The sequence below is a fragment of the Solenopsis invicta genome, chromosome 5 (assembly GCF_016802725.1).
Source record: "Solenopsis invicta isolate M01_SB chromosome 5, UNIL_Sinv_3.0, whole genome shotgun sequence".
NCBI lineage: Eukaryota > Metazoa > Arthropoda > Insecta > Hymenoptera > Formicidae > Solenopsis > Solenopsis invicta.
Window position 1 is genome coordinate 12,069,909 of NC_052668.1, and position 27,669 is coordinate 12,097,577.

General features: G+C 40.0%; 1 protein-coding gene across 10 annotated transcripts in view; it reads left to right on the top strand.

Moving 5' to 3' along the window:
* The window catches only part of LOC105207535 (protein turtle), a 306,264-nt gene that overhangs the window by 224,401 nt on the left and 54,194 nt on the right, over positions 1–27,669 (top strand). For 5 of the 10 annotated variants that reach the window (XM_039449815.1, XM_039449817.1, XM_039449814.1 and 2 more), the window contains 4 exons: positions 7,844–7,971; positions 8,586–8,759; positions 9,571–9,896; positions 22,334–22,506. In XM_039449815.1, the coding sequence (XP_039305749.1) occupies positions 8,605–8,759; positions 9,571–9,896; positions 22,334–22,506 (654 nt within the window). In that variant the 5' untranslated portion in view covers positions 7,844–7,971; positions 8,586–8,604. The remainder of the gene's footprint in view (positions 1–7,843; positions 7,972–8,585; positions 8,760–9,570; positions 9,897–22,333; positions 22,507–27,669) is intronic. The other 5 variants (XM_039449821.1, XM_039449818.1, XM_039449819.1 and 2 more) reach the window with 2 other exon arrangements.

The window sequence follows — 27,669 nt, forward strand, 5'->3', positions numbered from 1 at the left end:
CAACCGTGTAAAGAAACTTTTTAAAGAGCTCGGTCGTTTGTCACGGTATATGACAAACTCTCTTCGAAAAGTTAACGCGGACGATAATCAATTTAATTATTATACGAATCAAGGGTGTGTCACCGCGCGAATGTGAAAATCAGCGTGTTTTTTTTTCTACTTCACTTTAATTTGGACGTCCGCGTTCGAAAATGTTTTTAGAGAAATAAAAGCATTAGCATAGGAATTTCGCAATTGATCGGATCCGTTTGGGCTGTCGTCGAAATCGAATTGTCCAGCTCAGCGGCCACACAACGAAATTGGCCGTGAATATCCGGCGTAACAATTTTTCAAACGTGATTCACACGGTCGAAACTATTTTCAATTTAAACACGCGAATATAGAAAAAGAGGACTTTGTTACATTACCATTGTAACCGTCGAATGAATACGCGGTACGATAAATCGGAAAATTTATTCCGTTTTATTGCGTCTTTACAATTGTTTCTTTTTTTGCATCTTTACATATCGTTCCGGCATTTGTAATCTCAAGAGAGTTGTGCGCTTGAGTGCGTCCGAGCGACGAATTTCTCGCAGTTTCGCATCGAATGAATTAAATGTAAGGCAGATCTGCATGCATGTATATCCGTAGATGTATTGCAGACATACGTAGTGCGCGTACGTACGTAGGAAGCAAACAACAAAGATCTACAGTCAAACTTTCGAGCGCGTGCATAGTTGTTCCGGCTGCATAGATGGAAGTTCATGCGCGTCGTCAGTGAAATTGGCTGAAAACTTTCGGCAATTTGGCGTACGCGTACGAGTAATTCACTCGCGTTCGTCTCGCGTATTGACCTCGGAAAACGTGCGCGCAGTATCGCGCGTAACGCAACAAAATGTCGATGTTGAAACGACGCGATTGTCCGCCGGACATCCAAAACGGGGTCGAAAAATACATATTGGGGCGAGCAGCGCGCCAGTATTCTCTTCGCTTCCGGTTGCGTCAACCGAGACACCAATAATGAATGAAATCACATGGGACGTAGGCCTGACGCGAGCCAATTAGCCGGCTGTTTGTTTTGCTCCGAAATGACAGCACGTCGGGCAAAGTAGGCGATACAACGAGTTGCATTAAAGCGCGAAAGCAGATTGCATTACGGGCAAGAAGAAATTCGCTCCTCGAATTTTATCATTTCTGTCGATATCGATCCCATGTCGCTCGCTGTAGAGGCGACGTCCAAGAACTCTGTTAAATTCGTAATGTCAAATTATCCAACTCGAGTTATTCTCGATCATTCCTATAAGTTTCCATCGTTCCAACTTATCTTTAATTTAATTAAAATAATGGGATTAAACAATTTAACTCAATAAATGCGTTAAATCTTATATCTGACTCAAATTTAATTTATTATTTATTGAGTGCATACATTAATACGACCGTTAACTTTGAAACTAAGAGCAATTCGATTATAGAAAATTGATTAAATTGATTAGATGAGATTTTTTTAACCAAGTATGTTGGGTTGAAATAAAAACTTTCGACACGTATTGGAAGTTAAAAATAACAAAATGTTATTTAATTTAAGGAACTGGTTAAAGCTTTATCTTTTAATATTTAATATTTAAAGTCCGTGACGAGATATCTGTAATTCGTAAATAAAAGTGATGTCAGTTTCACATCTCATGATTCACTGAAAAATAGAAACAAAGTCAGAACCGAACAATGGATTCAATAGCGCGGAATGACAAGCGACCTTTCGACCAGATTCCGGCGTGCAGCTCGCAAAATGGAATCATTTCGCAGCCGGAATTATTTCCAAGACCGGAGGAATATATTCGGGGCAGCGCAGATGACGAACGCGGTCGTAAAAGTATAAAAACTCGTCTCGTAAAAATATTTTCCCGAAGCGCGGACGCAATGTTGCCGTACCGATTTCTTATGTTTACGCTGAAATTTAAACTACTCGACACGTTTCGGTGTTGAACTTCTCACGATTGGTTCGATTTACAATTCAACTGAATCTATAACAGAGGAGGGGAATTCGTAGACGGTAGTTTACGTGAGGTGGACAACGTGTGAGAGAGGGATAACGCGAGGGACGGAGAGATACCTAGAGAGAGAAATTGTTAAGTCCCACCGGCTCGGCCCTAATAACCCAGGAACACGAAGACGAGTTATGACAGCCGGTGTCGTAGCCCCCTTCGGTGGGCCGCGGCTACGTGGGCGACATGTGCCATTGTTCAAACAATGCAGCCCAGCACCTTTTACCAGCACCAGCCGTACCGCATCCATTCCTCTCTTCAAGGTGACGACCACCGCGCGGCGCATACGTTTGTCTGTGTTGGCAGGAATACTCCCGCGGTCCTAGAAATAAATACTTCCCGACTGCGAAACGAATTCATCTCGCCAATAAAATCGCGGAATCTAGTCGAGAAAGGTCACTCGTCATTCTGCGCTATTAAGTCGATCACGGTTGTGCCGAGGTACTTAATTCCATATTTACGAGAAAAACAATAAATATTCTCTCCCACGTAGCGAGTTGTTCTATTCGACTCATCGTCCGATCGATAAAAAGATACAATCTTCGCCAGTAGTCGAAGAGCGTCGACAGCCATAAAAAAAAATGAAAACTGAAGAATTAAGGATAAATCAGAGTAGAAAGGGCAGTCTCTTCGCGATCGTATTCCCGATCAAGCTGCCGACGATTAAATCAGTAAACTGACTCGGAATCGCGGTCTTCACTGCTCCAATCTCGGTCATGAAGTAGGAATCTCTAACCCACCGCCATCTGAGTTAGGGTAGTTTGACGCGAGGTAGTAAAACGTGACTTTACTCTGGAAATAATATCGGCTATAAAGTCGAAGATAGTAAGGTAACCAATGTCTGTTCGAAAAGTCAATTCTGGTCGCGCTTTAATCTGACAGAAAATACTTGCGGCGCTTGCGCGATATCTCGCGAATCTGTTTTTGCAATGCGCAAACGTACGATTCTAAATTATAGATGGATCGTTACGATAACTGCTCTTCGAACTGCGAAAACACAGCGCTTGCATAAAATTATAATTAGCTGTTCTTGAAGCAACAGTGAAATCGCGTTACGACACAACGCGATATATTGCAAGGTTTTGCAAATGGCAAACGCGCACACGGTCACATGCAAATTAGAATGTGTAATAACGGGTATTTGGAGTCATCAATCGACAGTTGCGATGACACACGTACAGGAATTTAACTTCCGCTTGCAGTTATATGAATCTTTGAAGGAAGTGCGAGCGTCTAATCCTCCATCTGGCTCAGCACTGAATGAATAACATCTGATTGATGTTGCAGCATTAGTAGCCGACGGTGATCATAAATAAGAGCGTTGTAAGCTTACGGTGTAACTTTACCGCAGCATTCGCTCGCGCGGATTACTGTGCGCAGGTACTACTATATTACTTATCTATTTAATGCAAAAATTAATTTTACAGCTTTTTCCCCCAGCGGAGATTGCGTTATTTATTAAAGAAGTGCACGCAAGATTAATGCCCCGCGTTCTATTTATTATCTAATTAATTTTTCTTATTGAAACTCATTATTATATATCTAGAGTGTAAAAATTAATTTTCTGTCTCCGCAGTACACAGTGTAAGTTCAACGTTTTAAGAGGATGCTATAGTGACGTGAATTACCGACACATTACAGTGTTCATTAATTTTCGAATTGGCTCTACAGATTACAAAATCTTTTTACAGAATAAAAGTACGCACCAAAACAAAGTGCGGGTTGGTAAATTTTACAAGAAAATCGAACAAAAAGTTAAAAATTTATTTATTCTTGGCTCGTGGATCTGTCAACCGAGGTTAACTTTTGTCATTTACTAACGTTCTGTAGCTCATATGTATGAAATGAGACCACGCCGCACTTTAGAAAACTCTAACGAACAACACTGACTGTGTGTCATTCCAGTCAAAAGCCTAACAAAAAAGTTTAACATGTAAACAGCTGTACGTGTACAAATTTCGCTTAGCGCACGTAAACAATGGCAAGCAGAGTAGTGACTGTAATTGATAAGTCTTTTTGCAGATGGCGAAATAATCGAAAAACAAAGACAGATCTATGTGTTGGACAAAGAACGATAGCCTGGTCTCCCTCAAAAAATAATCTGCAATGTCGACGTCGAGGAAGTTCTTCGGTCACTATAGCATCCTCTTAAGACTCGCCGCTTTAGCAACCTCGAAAGGAAAAAAAGCTTGTTTCGTCGTTCGTTCAATACGGACTCGGCTGGAATTATCTCGAATGGAAGTGCCTAATACGTAGCCTGCTCTACTACATCGGCAGTACGGCCGTTTTATTAGCAGAATGGTCGTAATTCCAGTCGAAGTTAGTATTACATGAACGTGCTCGGAATGAAGTAAAATCTTCGCGTATTGACGCACGATAAATAATCCGTGGGGCCGGCGCACGCCATTATTCCGTGACCGTAATACATCGTGTGCATATAACGTAATATAATTTGCATTAAATCGCGACTACTTTCTGCATTGAAGTTAAGCACTGGCGGCATCAAATGCGATCGCTGCTAATTTACAATTCCATCGCATTTACCTCCATAATCGGCGTGGTCGCTCGTGTAGTTACATCAAATTATTAAAACATTTTTCAGTTGTTGGAACAGCATCGATGTTACAGCGAGCGATATTCGTTTTTATTAGATACAAAATCGAATCCAGTTTGGATAAAGGTTGGATATCACGTAAAAATACGTGGCACGCGCTCTCGAATAGAAACGGCTCATTTATGATCGTCCACTGATAGTACTGAAACATTAAAGACCTTAAATTGAAGCCGGTTGATTAAGTTATGGACATGCTCACGTCGCATGCTTCTAGGGTTAGAAATATTTAATTTCTCGCGTCCCGGATCATTTAATACTGCTCTATCCTGGCCCCAGCCAGGTCACGTGGCATCGTGATATAATTACCAGTCCATCTTCGGAGCGTCTATCTCTGTCTAAGCACTGCTACAGGCCGGAACCCAAATTGAATCAATCAAGCTTGTATCTGAGCACGTATGTTGCTAATCGAATCGATTCATGTTTCGCCTATACGGAATTTCAACCATCTACCAAAGGATTATTCGTCTGTACGTACACATGTACGGATGCGCGGAGCACACGTGTGCTAATGGTTATTGTGCAAAGATATAGCCATAACCACAGAATAATAAGCGACCACGCAAGTGTATGGAATACATCCGCGCACGACAATTAATAATACACAATCCGTCACCATTAATTATTAAGATTGGGAAAGTTACTTTATAGTAGTAACTAGTTACAGTTACACTTTTTTCTCTCTCAAAAAGTAACTAGTTAGTTTCACTAGTTACTTTGAAACTGACGTTACTTCGTTACTTTTTAGTTGCTTTTCTGTTAATTTTTTGTAATGTTTATGTGTTGGTATTTTTACATTTCTCACATTACTAAATTATTTTACGTACAGTAAACACTCGGTTGCACTGAAAAAAAGATTTAATAATCATTATCAAATTTGGTAATAGTTATTAAATCCTTTTTTTAGTGTACATCTTAAATTTTGATATAATAAATCACAATTATTTTAGGAGTCTAAAATCAAAATGTATTTAATATATTAACTAAAATGATAACTAAATTTATAATAAATCAAGATACACATTTGTGAGATATATTGGATATTAAATATATATATACAGGGTGCGTCAATAAAGTTTCAAGACTGATCTCAGAACACAAAATTTATTGAACACTTTTGTACATCGGATTAAAATTCTTCAAAATAGATTCCTTGAGAAACCACACATCGCTGTCAACGAGATTTCCACTGCTCGTAAGCTCCCTGGAACTCCTCAACCGGAATGCTGTCCAAAACTCTCGTCGAAGCCTTTTAGACCGCTATGACGGTGTCAAACCGCTTCCCTTTCAGGTGTCTCTTCATCCGGGGAAACAAAAAGAAGTCACTGGGGGCGATGTCGGGGTTATAGGGTGGGTGCGACATCGTTGCCACGTTGAACCGAGTCATAACTTCAGTGACGGCGAAGCAGGTGTGAACGAGTTGTTATGGTGGAGCGCCCAGTCGTCTTTCTTCTCCGGGTGGACGCGGCGGATTTGATCCCTCAAACGTAATACTGGACCACTCCAGCGTAATACTGACCATTGACAGTCTGTCCGGCAGGCAGCGGTCCAAAAGGCTTCGACGAGAGTTTCGGACAGCATTTCGGTTGAGGAGTTCCAGGGAGCTTACGAGCAGTGGGAATCTCGTTAGCGGCAATGTGTGGTTTCTCAAGAGGCCTATTTTGAAGGATTTTAATTCGATGTACAAAAGTGTTCAATAAATTTTGTGTTCTGAAACCAGTCTTGAAATTTTATTGACGCACCCTGTGTATATATATATATATATATATATATATATATATATATATATATATATATATATGTTTGGAATATATGGCGATTCCTGATTCTGATCTCACAAAGAAAATAAATAAGTACATTAAAAATAAAACATTCGAAAAAGACAACTTTAAGAAGAGGAAAAGCAATTATAATTCCGCAGAGCTAAACAAAAGAAGAAAATTAACTGCAAATCAAGATATAGATGGCGAGAATTCTTCTGATTAGTAGAAAGATGCTACAAAAAGTATCTAAGGATGAGTTTCTCGACACATCGGCATCCTTGAGTTCTACAAATGGCGAATTGGAATGATACCAATTGACATTCCGGAAGTTCGCGGCTATTCAACGACACTTTCTGGTCAACTACATTTTCGGTAACCCGAGAATTAAAGAAAGCCAACCTACCCTTTTGTTCTTGAAAAACCAATCAGTCCAATTCCTAAATTACCAACAAGAAAGAAAGACAAGGCCATACAAACCACCTTCTCCAGGATATCCAGAGGAACACCATCTCTAGCTACTAAAGAAGTCACAACCTGTACCTGTACCGAAGAGGTTAAGCTTTCTAGATCTTCTTAGAGACCTTCTTGGGTATCAAGAACTTACCGGGATGATAGGACAACGAGAAGATCATATTGAAGAGACCAAACGACCCTGTTCAGTGCCATCCCCATTTATAAAATAAAAATAATTTTGATTAAATTGATTTTTAAATTACATGTTAGCGGATTTTGATTTGCGCTACAGAATATATTGTGAAAAAATTATTCATCAAATTCAAGCTTCATAATAAAATCATCGTAAATCATCCAGAGCTTAATTTAGCGAGCGAGCCTTAATGTTTATATGATGACTATTCTCGAAGATGCTTAGTATTTCATTTCATTCTGCTGAGTGCAGACGAATAACTTTAAATAATGTATAAAGCAACTATAAAAGTAACTACTAGATTAGTTACCAAAAAAATAACTAAGTTTAGATAAAACATCATAGTTATAGATAGAATAGATACGGTTATAGATAGAAAAAACATCACAGTTATAGAAAGAAAGTTGCAGTTATTGAAAAAAGTAACCTTAACTAACGAGTTACTTCTCAATCTTGCATGGAAAGAACAATTTTGTTGAAGGGCAGTTCTGAAAATAAATAATGAACTATTTAAAAAATTGTATCGGATGTTTAACTTGGTTGTCAGAATGTCAAAACTGTTTGCGGCAGCTTTATCATACTTGGGCTTTCTACAGAATTATTTTGATGGCCCAACGTAAAATTATTATTTTCTAATTTGTATCTAGCTAAATTTTTAGATACTGTATTAAAATTGTTCTTTCCATATGTTAATTATTATATACATAGATATGCGATAATATTTAATAATATTTAATATTTTTGTTAACAGACAAAGTGAGTAAATCTTAGTTACTGACGAATGCACTTGTTCATGTTGCAGGTGATGAGAGTGACACATTGCGGGGGTTAAAGTGCCTGTTGAGAACGGCGAGGAAGTGGCGAGGTTCGTAAAAATCGGCATCGGGGGCGGACGATCCGGGCAGCGGTAGTGGTGGCGGAGCGGCAGGGGTAAGCAGATTTTATTTACATTAACAAGAAAACGAAGTAGAATAAAATCGGATAAGTACGTGGGACTTCGTCTAAAGCTCGCCAAGTCTCGACTACCCAAGCTCAGTCTCCGTTTCCGTAAAAAGATGGATAATCCGAATTTTACCTTCTCAGTTTAACATACAACTTATCTCTACTAATTCAAATGTAGTTCTTATACGCTTAACATTTTTACGCGAATCGATACTACCGAGAATCATTTAATCATTGCGTAATGCAAATCAAGGCATGCAAATCGGATTGGAAAATTTGTGAAAAAAAAAGAAATTAAAGTTATTCTCGATCATACCCAGATTTACAGAAGTACTCATAAAATCATCATCAGTCATGAAACGTTTCCGAGATGTTGCAATCGTTATTTACTGTCACTTCGTGACATATCCGCTTCTTTCTGCAGCACGCGCACTATAATTTACGGCTCCTTATTCGTCGCGGGTACTCCTTTCTCGCGCGACATATCGAGCGACTTGTTATTTGCCGGCTATAGCTCACCTTCCGCGGGGAGATCGGCCGATGATTGTTACCGCCGCGTGTACTATAGCTATAACGCGGACGTCGACCGCTTATACCCACAGGTACTATGGGAGCGGGGGTATGGGGGGCGGAGGAGGGCTACAAGCCACGGACCTCCGGCGAAGGCTCGAGTTCCAGTGCACCGGAGGAACTTGTTCGCAGGGTCTGCGATCCCTAAGGCACGACAGCTACCATGCTACCGAGGAGAACGCCGCGTGTGACGACTACGAGGACAGGTAACTGATCGCGGATGTTGCGACAAGGAAACGCAGTGCATTTGTCCAGCGATCGAGTCCTCCACGCTTCGCACGTTTTTTTCCTGTAGTCCTATTTTAACATTGTCATGATATCCTAATATAAAGTTTGTTTTCCGCGTTCCGATTGGTTGTAAATTTGTTGATTTAATAATTGTTTAATGGTTTAATTAGTATAAATATGATCATTGTATAATTGGTTCATTATTATGATTATTAAATTAAATAATTGTATAATTGGCTAATTATTATAAATATTTATTAAATTTGTGAAAGAATCACTGCGGAAAAATTCGCGCTGTTATGTTCTAGTTACTTTAAATATAGCATGCAACGTATATGTAAAATAAAAAAATGAAAGCACTTATAATTTATTTTTTTAATTAGTAACGTTAATACACGGAGAGAAAGAACGGTTTTGCTAAAAGTTTTAAAAATTTTTTGGACACAGATTTGAAAAAATAATTTGTTAAATCATCAACACGTGAGATACTCAAAATGTTAAAATATCAAAATTTTTTGCTCGTATGCTTGAATTTTGTTTATAATTATTTTGATGGTCCATAATTATTTTCAGATTTGTATCTAAATTTTTAAAGAGAAACCGTTCTTTCCGTACATTCTCTTCATATGACATTCTATGTACGGAAATGAGTAAAAATAATAAAGAAACAAAAAGGTTAAAACTCGCGCGAGAAGATGTAAGAAAAACTCCAATTAGTGGTCAATAAAATAAGACGCAAGTGTGCTGAGGCAAAATCGCTTATATAGTGAAAGAACGACTTCCACTTAGGAGGACTGACCACGAAGCGATTCTCGCTTCCGGTCAGCCTACCTGCACAGGCTGCCGGCGGTCGTACAGGCGCCAGGAGAGCGAAGCGGTTGAGAAAAAGGAGACCCTGAAGCGACGCATGCCCGAATCGGATGAGATCGGTGCGGTGTACCGGAAGCTGCGGCTTTGCCTGGGCCTTTTCGAGCACGACAGTAAAAACGATGAAGCGGAAAAGGATGACAAAGAGAAGAGGTATCGGTTACGGTGGTGTCGCAGGGGCTTCCGACGAATCGTGGAAGTGGCGACAAGAGCTCTGCTCCTTGGCATCGCGCTTCTCGTCACGCCAGGCAAGTATTTTATTTCCATATCCCTTTCTATCTATGTCACATACGAAAGACGTACATGAACGTTTCTGAAAATATATTTATACAAGATTTATCCGTTTCTATGCGCGAAGAATTCGTTTTGCAAATTTCCGTTGGAGCATTTTAAAAATTGCGCGCAACAAGAATCCAGAATTGGATTTTCTCCCGAACTAGCTTGGTTGCTAATGCCGCGAGTTGCCGTTATTGCGTTACAACTTCGGAACTATGATAACGCGAGGTCCTGTCGCATCTGGGAACCTCTTCATTTGTCCACGGGCGCAATCATGCCAGTCTCGCGTTCGTTCCTCAATTAGCGAGGACCGCAAATTAGAGTTCACTAGTTGGCGGGACGTCCGAATGGTCGCTAATGCCGTGGCACCGTATCTCACGAAACGGGTCGTTGATTCTCAAATCCGGCGGACCATAGGCGAACACCAGGATGGAGAGCTTGCGGCTCGTAATGGGACGTCGACGGAGATCGACAAATGAAGCGAAATAAGCTCGGCCGCGTGATCAGATAATGGGTATCGGGCGAGAATGCCAAGTGCTCGATCTCCTTAAGTCGGGGAAGATGAAGCGGGTGGCACGAGATAAGCTCAATTTTCGCGACTGTCTCAACTTGCGAAGTTGACTGTGTACACTTCGAGATATCGCTTTGCAAAGAGAACGCAACTAAATACGTCACTGCAGCGAGCTTAGGGATCAAATTGTTTAAAAAAAAAAAACTCGTATATCTTAATCACATCATTTCAGTGAAAGGGTTGGAAGGATTAATGACCTTTTTGTCACACAAACATTCGCTCCCGGACCGTTCGTTTGCATGTAATACAAAACGATATGCTATTATTGATAACCAATAATTCCTTTCATTACGATTTGATGACAGCGTAATGATGAAGGTCGAATTCGTCAATTTTCAATCAGAGATGCGCATCTAGCCAGATAACGGATCTCATTCAAACTCGCAATTTCAAATAATCTCTTTTGACATCACGCAGAGCGCAATTCGCACGTTTCAATCTGAAAGAATTTCCCGTTGCAAACCCGAGCCGCATGAATGCACCGTAAAAAGAGACTGAGTCTTTTATCAGTGCTTTGAGTTAGTTTTGATACGCGACAGCTTGGTCGTTCGACGAAAAATAATTGTCAGTTAAATATGAGACATGGTTATAACTGGGACGTGTAAACACAATATCAGTTTTAACGATATATACGTATAATAATATTTGTACATTTTTGGAAATCTTGCCGTGTGTTTTGAAATATGCTCGCGAATCATTAATTAGAATCGGGCTGTGAGGGAAGTTGGGGCGCCGTATATTGAATCACAAAATCGTCACGAAAATTACAATTTAAATAAAAGGAGTACAGTTTCACAGCGCGTGAAATCACAGAGGACAAGTGTTTTTAAACGCGAATCGTGTTCTGTTTTTACAATTATTCTGGTTGAAGTAACACTTTAAACCACGAGAACCTTAATCACGTTGCAATGAGATTACCGACGAAGAGTAAAAAATAAAAATGCGCACGACACGCCCGTGTTTCAGATCTTTTTTTTTTTTAGCGCACGCATATTATATGAAAACCCTTATGACGCACGTTACTCTCATCAGTGCAAATTTCATTAAAACTCTAGTCTCTCAGGAAGTCTCATTCAAAATGCATGCTTGACTGCATTAACGGCACGTATACAACGCTAATATAAAAACTTGCATTAAGTTGTAATTTAAACATACATGATTTTGCTGTTGCAAATAATATGTACATACACACACACACACATATATGTACGAGTATATATGGGAAAGTTGTCAAATGCATACCACTTAAGTTATTTTTTATTATATTTCGCATTTGCTACCGTTTTGGATGCAAATCAACGTTTGAAATTGCAGCTCGATGTTTCAGTCTATTACATGTTAAAACCTTTCCACAAACAAATAATTCCAATAACAAATTAATTCGTTATGAGCTTTTCTGTATCATGCTGCGAAAAATGATTTAAAAAATTGGTCGCCTAAAGCGCATCTGGGATCTTTTAAATCGTATTATCTTTGAAAATATCACATTTATGAATTAAAGTAATTAAAAATATGAGGAAAAATTAACTGATATTTATTTTATTAATAATTTATCGAAACAGCGTTCAAATATTGATTAATTGATAAATAGCAATAATAAAAAGATAAGAACATCGAAATAAATGGTTTAAATTAATTTTTGTAATTGACATATTTTTTTCAATAGCAATAACTAGTTTTACTATTTTCACTTATCTTACACCAGTATCATTTGTATTGTAAAATTTGTGATGGTACGAAATAGGAAACTTGATGGAGTTTATAAAAATGTCGATTTAATTTTTATACTAATTGTAAATATGTGTGTACAATGAATGTAAAATATTCTACAATAAGTTTTTTTTTTAAGGAAAACAATTCCAAATAAAAATGCATAATTAAGTTATTATCGGCTATATAAGTTGACGAAAAATTTACATCAAGCGTAACTGATTTTCTAAAATGCTGCGTGCACAAAACAAAATAGAACTTGTTGTATTTTTGTCTATATTACTTATTTCTTATTTTTTACTTTTGTCAATAAATATTGCTCGTATGAAACAAAAATGTAAAATATTGAATAGGTACACATTCAGCAACTTTCCTCTATAATATATATAAATTATATAGCAATTGCAATGATCGTTTATTCGAGGAATGATTCTCTCTCTTATTTTTGCGACGCGGAATACTTATTTTATCGAATAGTGACGTCGCCATGGCTCGTTTAATATGAAACGTTGCATACGATAAACGGTAAAAAGTGTACATTAAATGTGTGTAAGTACACGCTAAAATGCTGGGGCCACAATTGAAAACGCTTATCACAAATGAAATAAATTATCAGGACAGAGTTACTTATATAAAGTGTCATTTTTAATCAAAATCAAACGCTCCAATTAATAATGCTGCGGTCATCCCACGGTGGGGCTTCATTAATTTTCATGGCTATGGTATGTAACATTTTACGCGTATATGCAGGCGAAATAAAATTCACTACGTGCATCGACATGCAATATCGGAGTAAATCATTTAAAATATCTGAAATGAAATAATTGAAACAGAACACGCATTTTTGTACGGGTTCTCTTAATTAAATTTTACTCCACTTTTCCGCCTGCACATTATCGCGTTAACATTTCTACATTTTAATCGAGTCGAACGCGTCTCGACGTTACATTTAAGAATACAACGTGTCGCGATATATGCGCCAATATATATTCATATCATCGAAACAGGAAACGCGAGTTTGGTACCAGCTTCCCCTTTTAAGGGCTTCGTGATCACGATAAATTCCTCTTTAGCGTACAATAGCGTGTCCCGAGTACGAAGCATAACTCTATAAATTCCACGTACTTTGTGCCTCTGTTACACGTGTGAGGACGGGCGATTGCGATTTCTTTCTCATAGCGGCCATCAAAGCGTCGCGAATGGTGGGCCATGAAATTCGATACAAATGACGCGCGCGGTGCCGACCTGGCTGGGAAGTATGTTACCTTTGGTGAAGCCCTTGCTGCGCACGGGAAAGCCGCGAACCGATCGATCGACAGGCATCAAGATGACGACACTCGACGACAGTATGACCGTGATCGACATTTCGCGACGTTGTCGTCAGCGGACAATGTGGAGCATCGAGATCCCGCGGCGATGCCCGTGTTTTTACGCGAATGACGCACGTGTCGTTGCACGGAGCGCTGCTGCACCGTCGTCGATATGGTTGCATGTTCTCCCGTCGCGAACATCGCTTTCAACGCGCGTTACTTTCGCGCGCAATACCTCTAAACCGGCGAGTTTACGGCACCACTCGTTAGTGGCAGGCGGATAAATGCGATTTTCCTTACCGCGTTCTATCTATCTTCTATTTGTTTCCAGACAAGCGGAATTCCTCGCGCGTATGAAAATCGTAATAGCGCGCGTAAAGTTGATAGTGGCAAACTCGCGCGAAGACAAACCCTTAGAGCGATAGTTCGCTTGCACGAGAGAGGGGGAGGGAGAGAAAGAGAGAGAGAGAGAAATTTTACGTTTTATCGTGGAGTCCGAGCTATGTACATTCACCGGTTTTGTTTATACGAAATAATTAAAACCTATCTTTGAATCCTGAGCTCATTAAGGTAATAGTATACTCGTTAGCTTGGCTTAATTGTTCTACCTTCCGCTCCATCCAATTGGATACCTCGTGAGCGGAGCCGCCTCAACACACACCTGGCTATTTAGCTTTACACGAGGTACAAGCTGATGGAACGGTTCGCTAATTTCACGCTTCGCCGCTATCTGAAAATTCGTTGGCGAAGATGAGGAGCTGCTTCGTGGGCTTGTTTTAACGTTTTCGTGCTTTCGAGAAGAACCCGACCAGCAAAAACGTACTAAAATACATTAAGTCCTTACACAAGGTGTCCCATTTAAAAAAAATATGCTTAAATATTTAAAAAAAAAAACGCGCGCGCGTGCAGAAAAAAAAGTGTCAAATAAAATTTTTATGGCATATGAGAAGAGATAATAATAAAATTTCTAAAAAAAAAAAAAACGAGTTTCATCTGACGGTTATCGTCATTTTTTAAATAAAATTATATTTTTTTACATAATATGATTTTTTTACATAATATGATTCTTTTAATTATACTGCACATAAACAGATTAAGGTAAATTGAAATGATTTATGAAGTATTGATTTATCGTGCTATATTTTAATGTAAAATATGTCGTAAATTATATATTTTTTGATAACCATACTTTGATATTTTTACACGGAATAATGAGATAAACAATTCGTGTACGAAAATATTGCTTTAAAAAAATTTATGAAATTTAGAATATGCAATTACATTTTTTTTTTAAATCAACAATGTGTTTTCTTTACAGCAACTGATTAATCTCATTATTCTGGACATAAAAGTATTGAAATACAATTACAAAAAAAATAAAATAAAATAAAAATAAAAATTAGGATATTTTGTTTTTTAGATATTTAAGCATTTTTTTTTAAATGGGACATTTTATATGTTCTTCAATAGAAAGCTGTTACTTTTAAACGATTTTTGCCTAAAATTAAATTAATGTATCTATAATGTAGTGTTTATCACGAGTGCAATATTTAAAACTCTTTACATAGAATTTATTAACATCTCCAGTGCGGAAAAGAAGGAATCCGAAAGCAAGCTTTAATGCAATATCCGTTTTAGTTTGCAAAAACGCGCGCAAGAGCGAGATATTTTATTTCGAAAGAAAATATTTCGTTTTCGTACCGGAGCAGAGATAAACGAAATTTTTCGCGTTTCGCGTCCCCGGGCGCAAGCAGCTGCATATATTCTCCGCAGAACATTCAAATGAATTGCACAATCTGTTTATCTCGCCGGGAAAAACAACCGCGAAATAAAAGGCGGGCTGCCAAAACGACGAGGTGATTCCGTCTAAACCTCTTCACTCTCCGAGTTAACGGGCTGCGAAACGGAAAAGTCTCTTTCGCGCATAAAGAGAGAATTTCCGCGCCGGTTGCCCGCTTCTCCTTCAGATCTTCCGATGATCGGGTAATACGACCCGACCGAGTTTTCCCCTCGACCAACCGCTGTTGAGTCGAGAGGCAAATCATTTCTGCCGCGTTCGCCTTGCGTGCGCGCGAATTATTAACGCGCCCGCCGGATCGGCTTGTATGATGTACACAGACCGAGCGATTCGCGCCTGATACCGCCGCGAGAAATATAGAAACGCGCGATTATCGCAATTAGATGCTCAGCAATTTTGCATTGCCGAGAGATACGTATCGCCTGATTACTGGTCTCGCGGGTCTTTACGTGTTGTGCATAAATCTTGGGGGGGGGGGGGGAGGGGATTGTCCCGATGCGCGCTTTGCGCACTTCGACACATCGATATTTTAACATTCGTATTTAAACGCATTTTAATGGCCGTACGAAGACAGAGATAATTGCTGAATTTTACGATGCGCGAGTCCCTTTTTCCAGGCGCTTGGTTCATTCAACGGGCAAATTAACGAACATCATGCTCGTATCGCACACTGTGATGATTATAATTATTATCTGCACACTCACACGTATACGCACACATGCGCAGCGCGGGGAGAGGCTTTATTTCGCTTACCGGAGATAACGAGGTGTTCGCGTCGCGTACACACGCCCGCACGCCTGCAGACAGACCGTTGAAAATTTAATAACAAGTAACAATAAAAACGGTTATTTGGACGCCGCGTTATCCCAGGAGGACCCCGACAATGGCGATAATGGCTGCACAAATGTGCGTCGGTTGCTCGCGTCCGAGTCTGGATTATTATTCGCACCGCGTACACCGAGGGGGCGGATTAAAACGGGTTGTTGCATGATCAGAGGTGCGGAGAGGGTGTTATGCCGATTTTCTCGTGCAATATCAATAGTATCATCACGGTTCCGTTCGACCCCGTTACGCTTATAACTCGTCGCTCGTCGCGACTGTCGATCACGTTTGAGTCTTGCAACAATGTATTTTTAACTTGATGCTAAATTGGCAAAGTTTTTTAATGACTTTCTTTATCTCTTACGAGGCAAAGTCCCTAACTCGGAAATTATGAAACTTTGCCAATACATAAAAGATATTCTGACATGTAATAAATTATTTTTTTCTGCTCGAAGGGGCAAATTCAACCCTTGAAAATTGGCTTATTTTTCATTTCTTTTTTTTTCTAAATTATTCACTAACAAAAGAAGATGGAACAAAGTTTCATGGAGTTATTTCTTTTAATGAGATTTTATCGATTAGAAAATTTATTAAAACACGAAGTAACTATCCCAATTACTGGCGGTTTAAGTACATTACGGTAACCTGTGTGCTTATCTTACAGTTTCTTAAATATATAATAAATATGTATTAAAAAATATGTAATGAGTATATAATAAATATTATTAAAATGTATAATAAATATTATATATTTTCATCATTATTTAATTAAAAACTTTGATACATGAACATAAACTAATAAAATAAGAGTAACAAGCTCGAGAAAACTGATTAAGTATTTAAATATAAATGAAAAAAAAAATATATATATAAGATATTGAACCTATTACCAGTCAATGTCCTAATTACTGCTGCACATATCTAATATTGTTTAATTATCATTAATTATCACCCATGTACTCAATGCTACCACGAATTTATTTATGTTTATATCACAGTCTTAATTTAATTTCAAAACGTTTTTAGTACATAATACATAATGCTTTGCTACTTTTTTAATTCTAATACTGTAATTCTAATACTGTAATTGAAGAAAACGATAGTAATTGGAACATTGGCAACAAACCCCCGTCTAATTGTTTAATAATAAAACAAAAAAAAAACAAAAAATCAGACATTTTTAAGAGATTAATTTTACTCTTCAGGATAAATTCGAGCAACAAAAAAAGAATTTCTTACAAGATAACATATTGTTGAAGTTTCATAATTTTTTGAATTTTCGACTCAGACACCTTTCTTTGTTACATTATAAATAGCTAGGATTAGCTAGAAGAGATCGTCGCGCGTTGCAACGCGTTCCGATGCGACCGACGAAAACTTTCGATCTCTCGAAAAGTTTTTAGAATCGTTATTTTACGATACGTATTATATGTTACGTTTAGATGATCGGGAATATCGCAGGTATAATACAGAAGAGTTAATGTTACTTTTCTCCTGTACGACTTCGCTGTCGTGCCAGAGGCTGCGCGTAATATATATGTATATATATATCCCTTATCGAAAACTGCCTTTGGCGAAACGTCGAACTATCGATGGTTCACCGGGGCAGATGTCGAGAAGCCGCGATCCATGATATTACACAATGCATACGTAATGCGCCAGCTTCGATGCAGCTTCGCGAAGTGACATGTCCACATCCGTCCATGGCGGATGTGAACATCGCGAAAGCTCGTATCATGAGACACCGTTCACGGAGGATACATCTGGGCGCATTAATGCGACAACGACAGAATCATTCGGCGATGTTCTCGACTTCGGTTTACATGCGAAAGCGGGAATCTATGTAGCCGCGTATACACGAATAGCAATTCTCTCTAAGAGAAGTGATTATACAATTTATTTTCTTTTCTAGTAAGTGATTATCTTTAACCAAGAATATTTTCTTGATTATTGTCTTAAAATACTAACTCGTCACAAATTTTATAAAAACTTAAATTGTAATGTGCTCAAAAAAATAATTAATACTTTTTCGAACAATATTACATTAAAAATCAATAACAACAATTCTTTGTTTCATATATAAGGAGAAATATAAAATCTTCTTGGAAGAATTTATTTCCATGTAAGCAAATTATGTCTGTTTGAGATTATAAATGTTTCCAAGATTTTATATTTTTGCTTATATATGAAACAATGAATCGTTGATTTGATACTAAATTTTTTTGTGCATAAAATTGTCGAACAAAAATCAGAATAGTAAGAATATCGAATTTTTTGTTTTAATAAAGTATTAAATTGTTAAGATTCAGAGTATATTTTGTATAAATTGAATGCTTATGATGAATTTATGATAGATTTGCAGATATATAAATTTATTAAATATTTTAAATAAGTAATTTACTTAATATTTTCAAATATATATTTCTGTGTACAAAGAAATATATTTTAGTAAATTATTTTCAAGTGAATGATGAGCGTATTTTAAGGGTCTCTGTTTTGCTCTCTTCTCTGCTATTATAAAGAAAATATTCTTGACAAAGATAACCGTTATTTATTTAAAAAAAAATTAAAAATTGAATAATCGCTTTTCTTAGCGCGAGAACGATATTAAATTTCCGCTACAAAAATATCGTCTTAAAATTCGTTAAATAATATTGCACCGCTACGACTCGACACAAAATAGCACGATGTAAAGAATAAAAAAATAGAAATATTTTATATAAATATTAGCGTGGTTTATATAATAACGAACGTGTAATATTGACGCGAAGAACATCTATAATCGAGACGACACGTTCAACGTAACACAATTTCGCTCGGAAATCCCATCGTACTTTTTTCTCCTTGACAATGAAAGCACCTTCGATTTAGAACTCATCCGGCAGGGTGTCCGTAGGGCTGTCGCGAAACGCGTTTCAGAGGTTGCGCCCGGGGAGAGATTTATTACGATCCTCTTTGTCGTACGAGCGCCAAAAATATGTCGTATTTGCGAAGCGGAGGATCTCAAAGAGGATAGGTATCAAAGTTACGGCCATTATTCGAAATGGGTATCATCGAGCTGTGTGCTTTGCTCTCCCCCTCCCCACACATCGCTTTTACATGCGATGCGAGACGATGCGACACGATGTGATTCTCTCCCTTTAATGTCAGCGATTTTCTACACAGTTTCGGTCGTCGGCTTTTCCGAGGGAGTCGCGCGTCCGACACGTTGCAGCATACTCTGATGCGAACGCGCAACGCGAGACTTAACCGTTCTCAAAGTTAGGTGGGCATTAAGCGACGTCATACGGATGCACAATCCATGCAGCAGGAGAGAAGCGCGCGCCGTTTCTCGCAGTCGCAGTTGCGAAACTGCACAATGAGAAGTCGTACTTTGAACGAGCATGAACAGTTGCCGTGTCGACCTTATCGCTCGACGTAAAGATCTGAAAGTATTGTAGCTCGCGTGTCGGCTAATGGATATCGCGTATTATGACTCATTATAATATAATTATCGTCAATATCTGGAGAGGGAAGACTCTTCTTGAAATGCATTTTATGGTCTCTTCTAAGAGAAATTAGCGGTAATTAACGTTGTACTTTTGAGTCTCGAATAGTCGCCGCGGGGCATCAATCAAACGTAACAGTCGTTTCGTGACAAAAATCGTACCGTAATGGTACTACTGCATTAAGAACTCGTGGAGAACAGCGGTAGTTCGCGAAGTAGTAAAAAAAAAGTGCACGAATGCGGCAGCTGTTTACCGCAGTGAAACGTTAATCGCGACGATCGTGACGCAGCAACGAAAGGCGAAGATAAAACGAAAATGGAAGGGCCGCCGCGGGAGGGACAGATTCGTCCGAAGTTTGCTTGTCAGCAGTCAGATCGATATTTCCTAGTCGCGAACTTTTCCCCGAGACGCAAAGTAGATCGGCTGTCATTCCCGATTTGTGTTCCCTCGACCGATAGAGCTTCTTGCGACACGAACTTCGCGATTACTTTGCGCGGATAGCAGACTGCGCTGACATATATTTCTGCGAATCAGTTTAAGAGTATTTGGAGTTCGTTCCTCTCTCCGGTACCTCGCCACAACCGACTTTCCTCTTGTTTGTCCCGGGCATCTGACAAGCCTCATATCTCACGTTTCTTATTGCGCGCTGTTCCCTCCTCGCGGTTACTTGAATAATAGCACTCTTAAGCTGAACTAAAAAGTCGTATTAACGTCATATTAGCACTTCGACGTTTTCCGTATACGCATATACGCAACCTATCCTGGGCGCCTCGCGCAAAGTTGTTTGCTTGGGAAAATAAACGATGCGCGAGTGAATACTGACAGCGAAAGTAATATTCACAAAGTGGGCGGGATACGGAAACTTTCCGTCCCGAAAATTGAAAGCGTTCTGAATTTCAGATATCAGTTTATCCAATAGTGCCTGCCCCCTCCCCCTCCCCCCCCTCCTCTCTCCCCTTTTAATCCGTCGCGTTCCTCGTTTGCGCTAAGAACATTAATTATCCCGGGGGAGTTTCTTCCTCAGGCTCGCCCGTATTATCCTCGCTGACGTGTTTACCATCGTCGTTTCACCGCGTCACGGTGTGCCGGCTACTTTTTCCATCCTGGGACGACGTAGCCCCTCCGATATAATTTATAGCGATATATCTCTCCCCCAGTCGCGCCAATCGTAAACAGGCTATAAGACCGGCAAGAACATGGAACGTATCGAAGTTATGTTAACTATCCGTCGACATCGCGCGCGGCGAAGGCGGGGAGGGCGACGAGCGGGAAAGATCATCGCGTTACCATCGCGCGACACGCACGGGATCCTTGCTTGGCCGGCGTCGTGAGCATCTTGAGCACACGAAACGATCGCCGTGTTCGATCTTATTCGACACAAGGACGGAGGTTAATGCGAAGTTAATCTGGCGCGGGACACGTGCGGTACACCGGCTCTCCCCGGCCCAGCTCGCGGAAAAGGGCGACGACAACCGTTGCCCCTGATTTACCTTTAATGGCTTTTAATGCCTTCCCGCCGGGGATGCACGAGCGGGACGGCCCGCCTCTCGCAGTTTACTTTTCCCATAGCGGGACTCCCTTGCGGCAAGAATTATGAGTTTCCGGTGCTTGGACGTCTTCCGCGAGCGCGCGATGGAAGCGCAAAAAATTTCAATGAATTTTATTCAAGTGTCCCAATTGGTTTTTCTGTCGTCAATCTTGTAGCGATTTGCAGAAGCACTGCGATATTCATTAACTATCGCAGATGTATGTCATCAGATCATTGCTGTTCGCTCGATTGAAAGTTAATCGTGATAAAGAGTGGAGGAAGGCGGTGTACCTTTGATCAGTTTCGATATTTTTCATTGCGCAAGTTTTATTTTGGTGTCTAAAAATACAAAAACAATTTTAAAATGTTCTTTCAAATATCGACATTAATATATATTTTTTTGATAGATTTAAACTGTTATCTTTATATATTTTTTTAATATTAAAACAAATTGAATTCAACCGTACAACGCCCCGAGAAGTTAAGACATTTTCGTATTTTTAACTTTTAACATATTGTATTATATAAAGTTTTATATAACAAACTAAAATAATATAGGACAATAGGACAAGTTCGCATTACAAATTCAATCTTAATAAAAATAAAACTTTCTTGTATCCTTTTCAAAACTTTACCTTTACTTTACCTTCTTCGAAGTCTTTTAGTAGTCAAAAGTACAACATTTGCTCGTTCCCTATATTTGTTGTTAATTTTCTAAATTGTAGTTAAGTAGTAGGTTAAGATTGACTGTTAAAGTTAAAATTGTTAAATTTTAAACATTTCTTTTTAGATAACTACTTGATAATGTAGTCAATTCACATAGACAAAATACGTAGACGGAATGTAGAGATAGAACATGTAGGCAACATTTTATGACATTAAAACAGATTTTTAAACTATTTGCTTTGTAATATACTTAAAAAAAACAAGCAATTTTTCTCATAACAGCATAATTCTCTGTATTATTAAAATTCTACATTATAAAACCCTTTTGATAGTCAAAATTCAAAGTATATATTTTTATTTTCGTAAATGTTCAATTTCAATTTCAGAGAATAACGTGATCAAAGGGTCAAAGAAACATTACCTTCCTCTACAGTGTTAATATCTTTCTTCACTCTTCTAAGCTTATTTTATCGTGACATGTTAATTAATACATCACTATGACTGTCTTTGTTTCAGGACTTTGTCAGCAGGACGCGGTGCACATCACGGCTATTCTCGGGGAGAGCGTTGTCTTCAACTGTCACGTAGAGTTCCCCGGTGAGCACCCAGTGCCCTACGTTCTCCAATGGGAGAAGAAGGTAGGCGACACGGTACGATATCGGACGATATCGCCTCTGCTCTCTATATCCGTGAGTTAAAAAGACGGGGGCACTTCTCGTGAGCGCCGCGCCTCTGGTATCAGCAAGCTGCCGGTGTACCATCGCGACATTTTAAACGACGACGTTCGGAGAGAATCACTCAACGTCATATCGAGCGAAAAGTCTCCTTTCGCTTCGCTTCCTCGCCGAGAAATCGGCGCGTGCAAAATCGTAAACGTGCCTCTTCTAACGCTATTAACACCTCCGCGACGCTTAACGTTTTTCTTTCTCTCGAGAAAGTTGCTGCACGTTACAATTTTCGCATCATTCACTCGATGTCGCGAGATACAAAATAACGATAGTAGCGACATAATATAAGCAATAACGGGACGGAGTAATAGAAAGCTCGACGTTTTTCGATCTCGCTTAATCCGAGACGCACTCCATGAGATGTCGTAAATTTCTTCGGGTGGAAATCCACTGAAATTGTCGCAGTTCGCTCGATGCGCGCTCACTCCCGCGGAAAGAAATTTGCACTTCCGAGACTCCTTTTTTAATTCCCCGATTAAACGTTGCATAATCGCGAATTGGGGCGTGAAGAGGCAATATGGAGGGAGATACGGCGCGCTCCGGCCTGTCGTGCCCGAATAAACAGTTATTTCTGTTATGAATTCTGCGATTCAGCACTTTTCTTTCTGACCACTGTAAAATTAAAGTCCCACTTCTGGAATTTTTATCTGATTACAAAAGTAAATTGTAACTAATTCCAAAGAAAAAACTTTTTTTCCGCCGTACGTCTGAAAAAGAATTTTGGCGTTTCAAGAATTTTATTTAACGAGTATCGCGATTCAAATCGTTATCGAAATTATCAAATTTTCATACAATGAAAAATGTTTTTGTCGCCTCATTATTTTCCCTTCGAATTATCGTATTTTATATTTAATCACTATAAATTTTTTCCTCCACCTTTTATTTCTGCCGTACGTTAATTGACAAACGCGAGTAACGATAATGAATCTCGCCGATTATTCATGAAACTGAAGAAACATTCGCTGATCCAAATATTTACGGAATTTTATTAGTAATTTTACCGAGTTGCATAGGGAGAAGTGTCGATGGCGCCGGAACGTCGCCAGCAGCTGTCTTCTTTTTTCAAATATCCGCACAAAATAATTTTCTGTAGTGAACATGAATGGAATTTTCATACGGTTACGTATGCTAGTGAGCTTGTACCAACGAGGCAAAGCGCAGCGGAGGGCACACGTTTTTGAAATGTTACTGCAACGTTATTGTTACTGAGAAAACTTTAAATTGGCCGTATATTTATACGATTTGTTGGCTTACGCGCTTTACGTTCTTCCGTTTGTCGTTTTGTATATCTTGTTTGATTTTTGATTGGTGGAATCGACAACGGCGAACGGGACGCGCCTCTCGTTCGTGCGAGCGAGCGAGCGAGCACCGCCGCAATAATTACTCGCTCGAGTAGAGTAAAAGTAAACTTACTTGTACCACACGTTGTATCTCGTCCGGACTGGAGAGGGCAGAGCACATTTACGTACACCAATTAACGGCGTCATCCGATCATATTCAATCAGTACTAACTCCACATGAATTTCAGATCATAAAACCGCGACCGACTTATTTATTTATTTATTTTTTTTTTATTCATCTCATGCCGATGATCACGTATCATCGCGATACACATGTGTCTATGGAGTATGGCGATGCGGGTGCGCGACGAAAATGAGCGATACGTAGGACGTATAGACGTAATCATCGGACGAATCGAGAGCCGCTTGAAAAATAGCGAAAGCGATCCGTTGTAAAATGTCAATTCTACAGTTCCTGGCGGCGCGGCGCGCATCGGAAACTTGTTACCGTGAATCGCTCTCGCGAAATGAAAAATTAAGGATCATCATGGTATATTCGCTTCATCGATATCCGGCTCTCCATCGGCATCATAATCCCGCCGATCGATCAATCTCCTTCGAGTATCCGCCAGGATTTTCATTCATAATACGGTTACGCGCGAAATGTGAAACCTGCGGAGTTTCACGCACTGCGGAGCGGTACTTAAGCTTTTTTTTTTTTTTTTTATTGGTCGCCCGCGCGTATCATCGGTGACGTATCGCGATTTTTCGCGAGTACTCGCGCGCGCTCGATGATGTTCTCGTGCTAGAATTTTAATGGAGATTTCATTGCACCATTTCGAGAGTGAGAGAGAAAGACAGCGAAAGAGACCGCCCGATCGTAACACGTGTACGTGTTGAACGGCGTGCAATTCGTGGAGAGAACCCACGCTCGTAAAATTGCGAGAGACGTTGCTCGTCCCGATTTTCTTCTCGATTAGATGCACAAGTATCCAACATTGTACGCGTTCACGAGTCGTCGCGGCTCTTTCGAACGACGAGCTCGCCGTTTCACGATTCTCCGCGACATAAAGAAGTGAGAAAAGGGAGCGCCCCTCTAAGCTTTCATGAATCTTGAAACTCTATGCGTTTTCGATTATGCGCACGCGTTTTTTTTTTTAATATCGTATAAACTTTTTTTATATTTTTTATAACATCTTTAATTCTAGAATGCTACTCCGATTTCTCTTACGTCAACACTAATCTACTCTAAATAAAAATTCACTCGCGAAATTAAAATTTTTAAGAATTTTCTTAACGTTTTTTTCTAGTTTATAGATTACAAGATGTTAAGAATAATTAAACTGACACTTTTTGAACTTTTTGTCGCATAGTACCTTCCTGCAAAGGACATTTTTCTCGTCGCAGTTTTTGTACGTTTTTACATACGTGACAATTGATTTATATCATATTATTTAATATCGTTAAGACACGCGTATACATGAGTAACAAACATAGTAATTATTTTTCATTAACTTTAAGCTGAAAACAAAAAAAAGTCAGTCAAAATTAATACTTGCTTACAAAAAATTCATGGTAGGATGAAAATAATAGTAAACGTATCTTTAAAAAAATATATATATTTATATATTAATAATTTCGAGGTCTTTGATTTTAATTTCATAAATATTAAATTTTAAATGACGGTTCCAAAATAACTATCGAAGCATTGAATTAATAAATTTTAACCTCCTCCCTCTCCGTGTACCAAAATTCAACCAGACACGTTCAATGGAAGAAATTGTGCAAAAAAAGGATTAATATAAACGAAACCTTTTGAAATATTATTTCAAGCTTTCAAAATTTTAATAAAACTATGAATTAAGTAAGCCTTGAGTCGGCATTCAGGTGAAAATTCATGGTAGCACTCCAGAGTTAAAGTTTATTCAACGAGTCTCATCTCGCGACGTGGGAATAGAAGCTAAAAAGATAGCAGACGTAAAGGCGAACGTTAGTGCTCTTATCTTTAAATCGCGGAATGGCGTTGATTGTTCCCTTTCCGTGACATACAAGAATGATGAAACGCGCCCGGAATCGAGAATGAATACCTTTTCCTCTGTTCGAGATTGACTTTCAACGTCTGCTTTGATTTCTCGTTTCCCTTAGTGCATCGATGCCCGGTTTGAGTATCTCGAATTACTCGCGCGCAGCTCGTCCGTGAACGGCCAGCTCGTCCATCACGAAACAATGCGGAGTAGTGCACTTTCCCACTTCTATCTCGGGGGCGGAAAATTGAAAAATCATGTCTCTGTCTCCTCTAACCTCTGGTGCCTTGCATGCGTTGTTCATCGCGGCGCACACGGTGGTGGCGGATTTAATCGGAGGAGGGGAAAAAAAAAAAACACGGGGCGCGTCGCGTGCGCGGCCTGAAACAACACGCGCGACTGTGTGTCGCATAAAAATACGATGCATCATCGGCGCAATTAGATCGCGCGCAATCGCGACTTCGGCTCGCCGTAAATTGCGCGATCGCGCCCCGCGGATCTCCCGCGACACCCCCGCTGTGATTTACGCGATCTCTTGCCGCGGGTAAAAATACGCACACGCATCTAAAAGTTAGCGCACCCTCCTCCTGCGCGGACGTCCGGCACCACCGCTGCGAGCATGATCGTTGTGAGCGTGTAGAAAATTTGCCTGCTAAGTAGCCTGTAATTTGATATGTGTATGCGATATGTGTATTAGTGACGCGTATATACATATACGCGTACATGTCGCGTCCGTCGGTAGTCGCGATTTTGTACCGCCGCGCCGCATCGCACTTATTCGGTCCCACTCTCGCGCGATCAATAGTTGAAATATCCCGCTAATCTGGTAAGCTCGCCGGCGCGAGATATCATCTCTCGTCGATCGGCGTGTGTGCGTGCGTAATGCCGCGAAATAAATTGATTAAAATTAAAGCGACACCGTCGACGCCGCGCCGCGGCGCGTGGAGACCAACGCGATCGAACGAATTATCGCGTCGGCCGACATTATTTGTGCATCGGCGAGATTATCTATGTGTGTGCATCGCGTGTGTGTGTATCGCGTAAAAACGCGACGACGCATAAAACGCGTATAAAATTACGTGGGTATACTTTCGAGCGCGCGATTAAAATGCGGGCGAAATGAACGCGGTCGGATTCCGCCGGGAGATGACGATCAGGCGCCGCGACGATTCCGCGGACGACCACCCCCGGTGGGATTTCGCGTCGTCGCATCGCGTCAGAAATTGCCGGAAACGCATTAACTGCGAATTCAATATTGACTCCGCAAACCTACCACCGTCCCGTTAATTAATTGATCGATCGATCGATCGCGCGGAAGACAATGGCCGCGACGGTTGACGACGATAATCTTACGAGCCGCGTACTTGAGCACGCGTGCTCGCGTGGCTCTCCGTCCTCGCCCCATCGTCGCGTGCGTGCTCGAGAGAGCGCGGACACGACTCTATAATGATCGGCGACGGCGAACGCATATGCACAGGCGGGCTGCCTTCACGTGGCTTGTACCGTGCGAGGGCATTTCCGACGTGGGATCGATATGATAGAAATTAATCGCGAGTATAATCGTGTCGTTGCCCCGACGGTTACCGCATATCGAACGTCATGAATGCACGCGAATCCCACGAGCGAATCTCACGCGTCGAGGACCGCGTAACGCGCGCCGGACAGACGCGTTTTATTCGACGCTATTGTACGTACCTGCGCCGAATTCCGGCCGCGGCGCTATGGCCTGATTTAATCAAACGTCAATTTGGATGATAATCGCTACGTTTGTAATCGACATGAACTAGCGGAATTCGAACATAGAGGGAACACGATGGGAA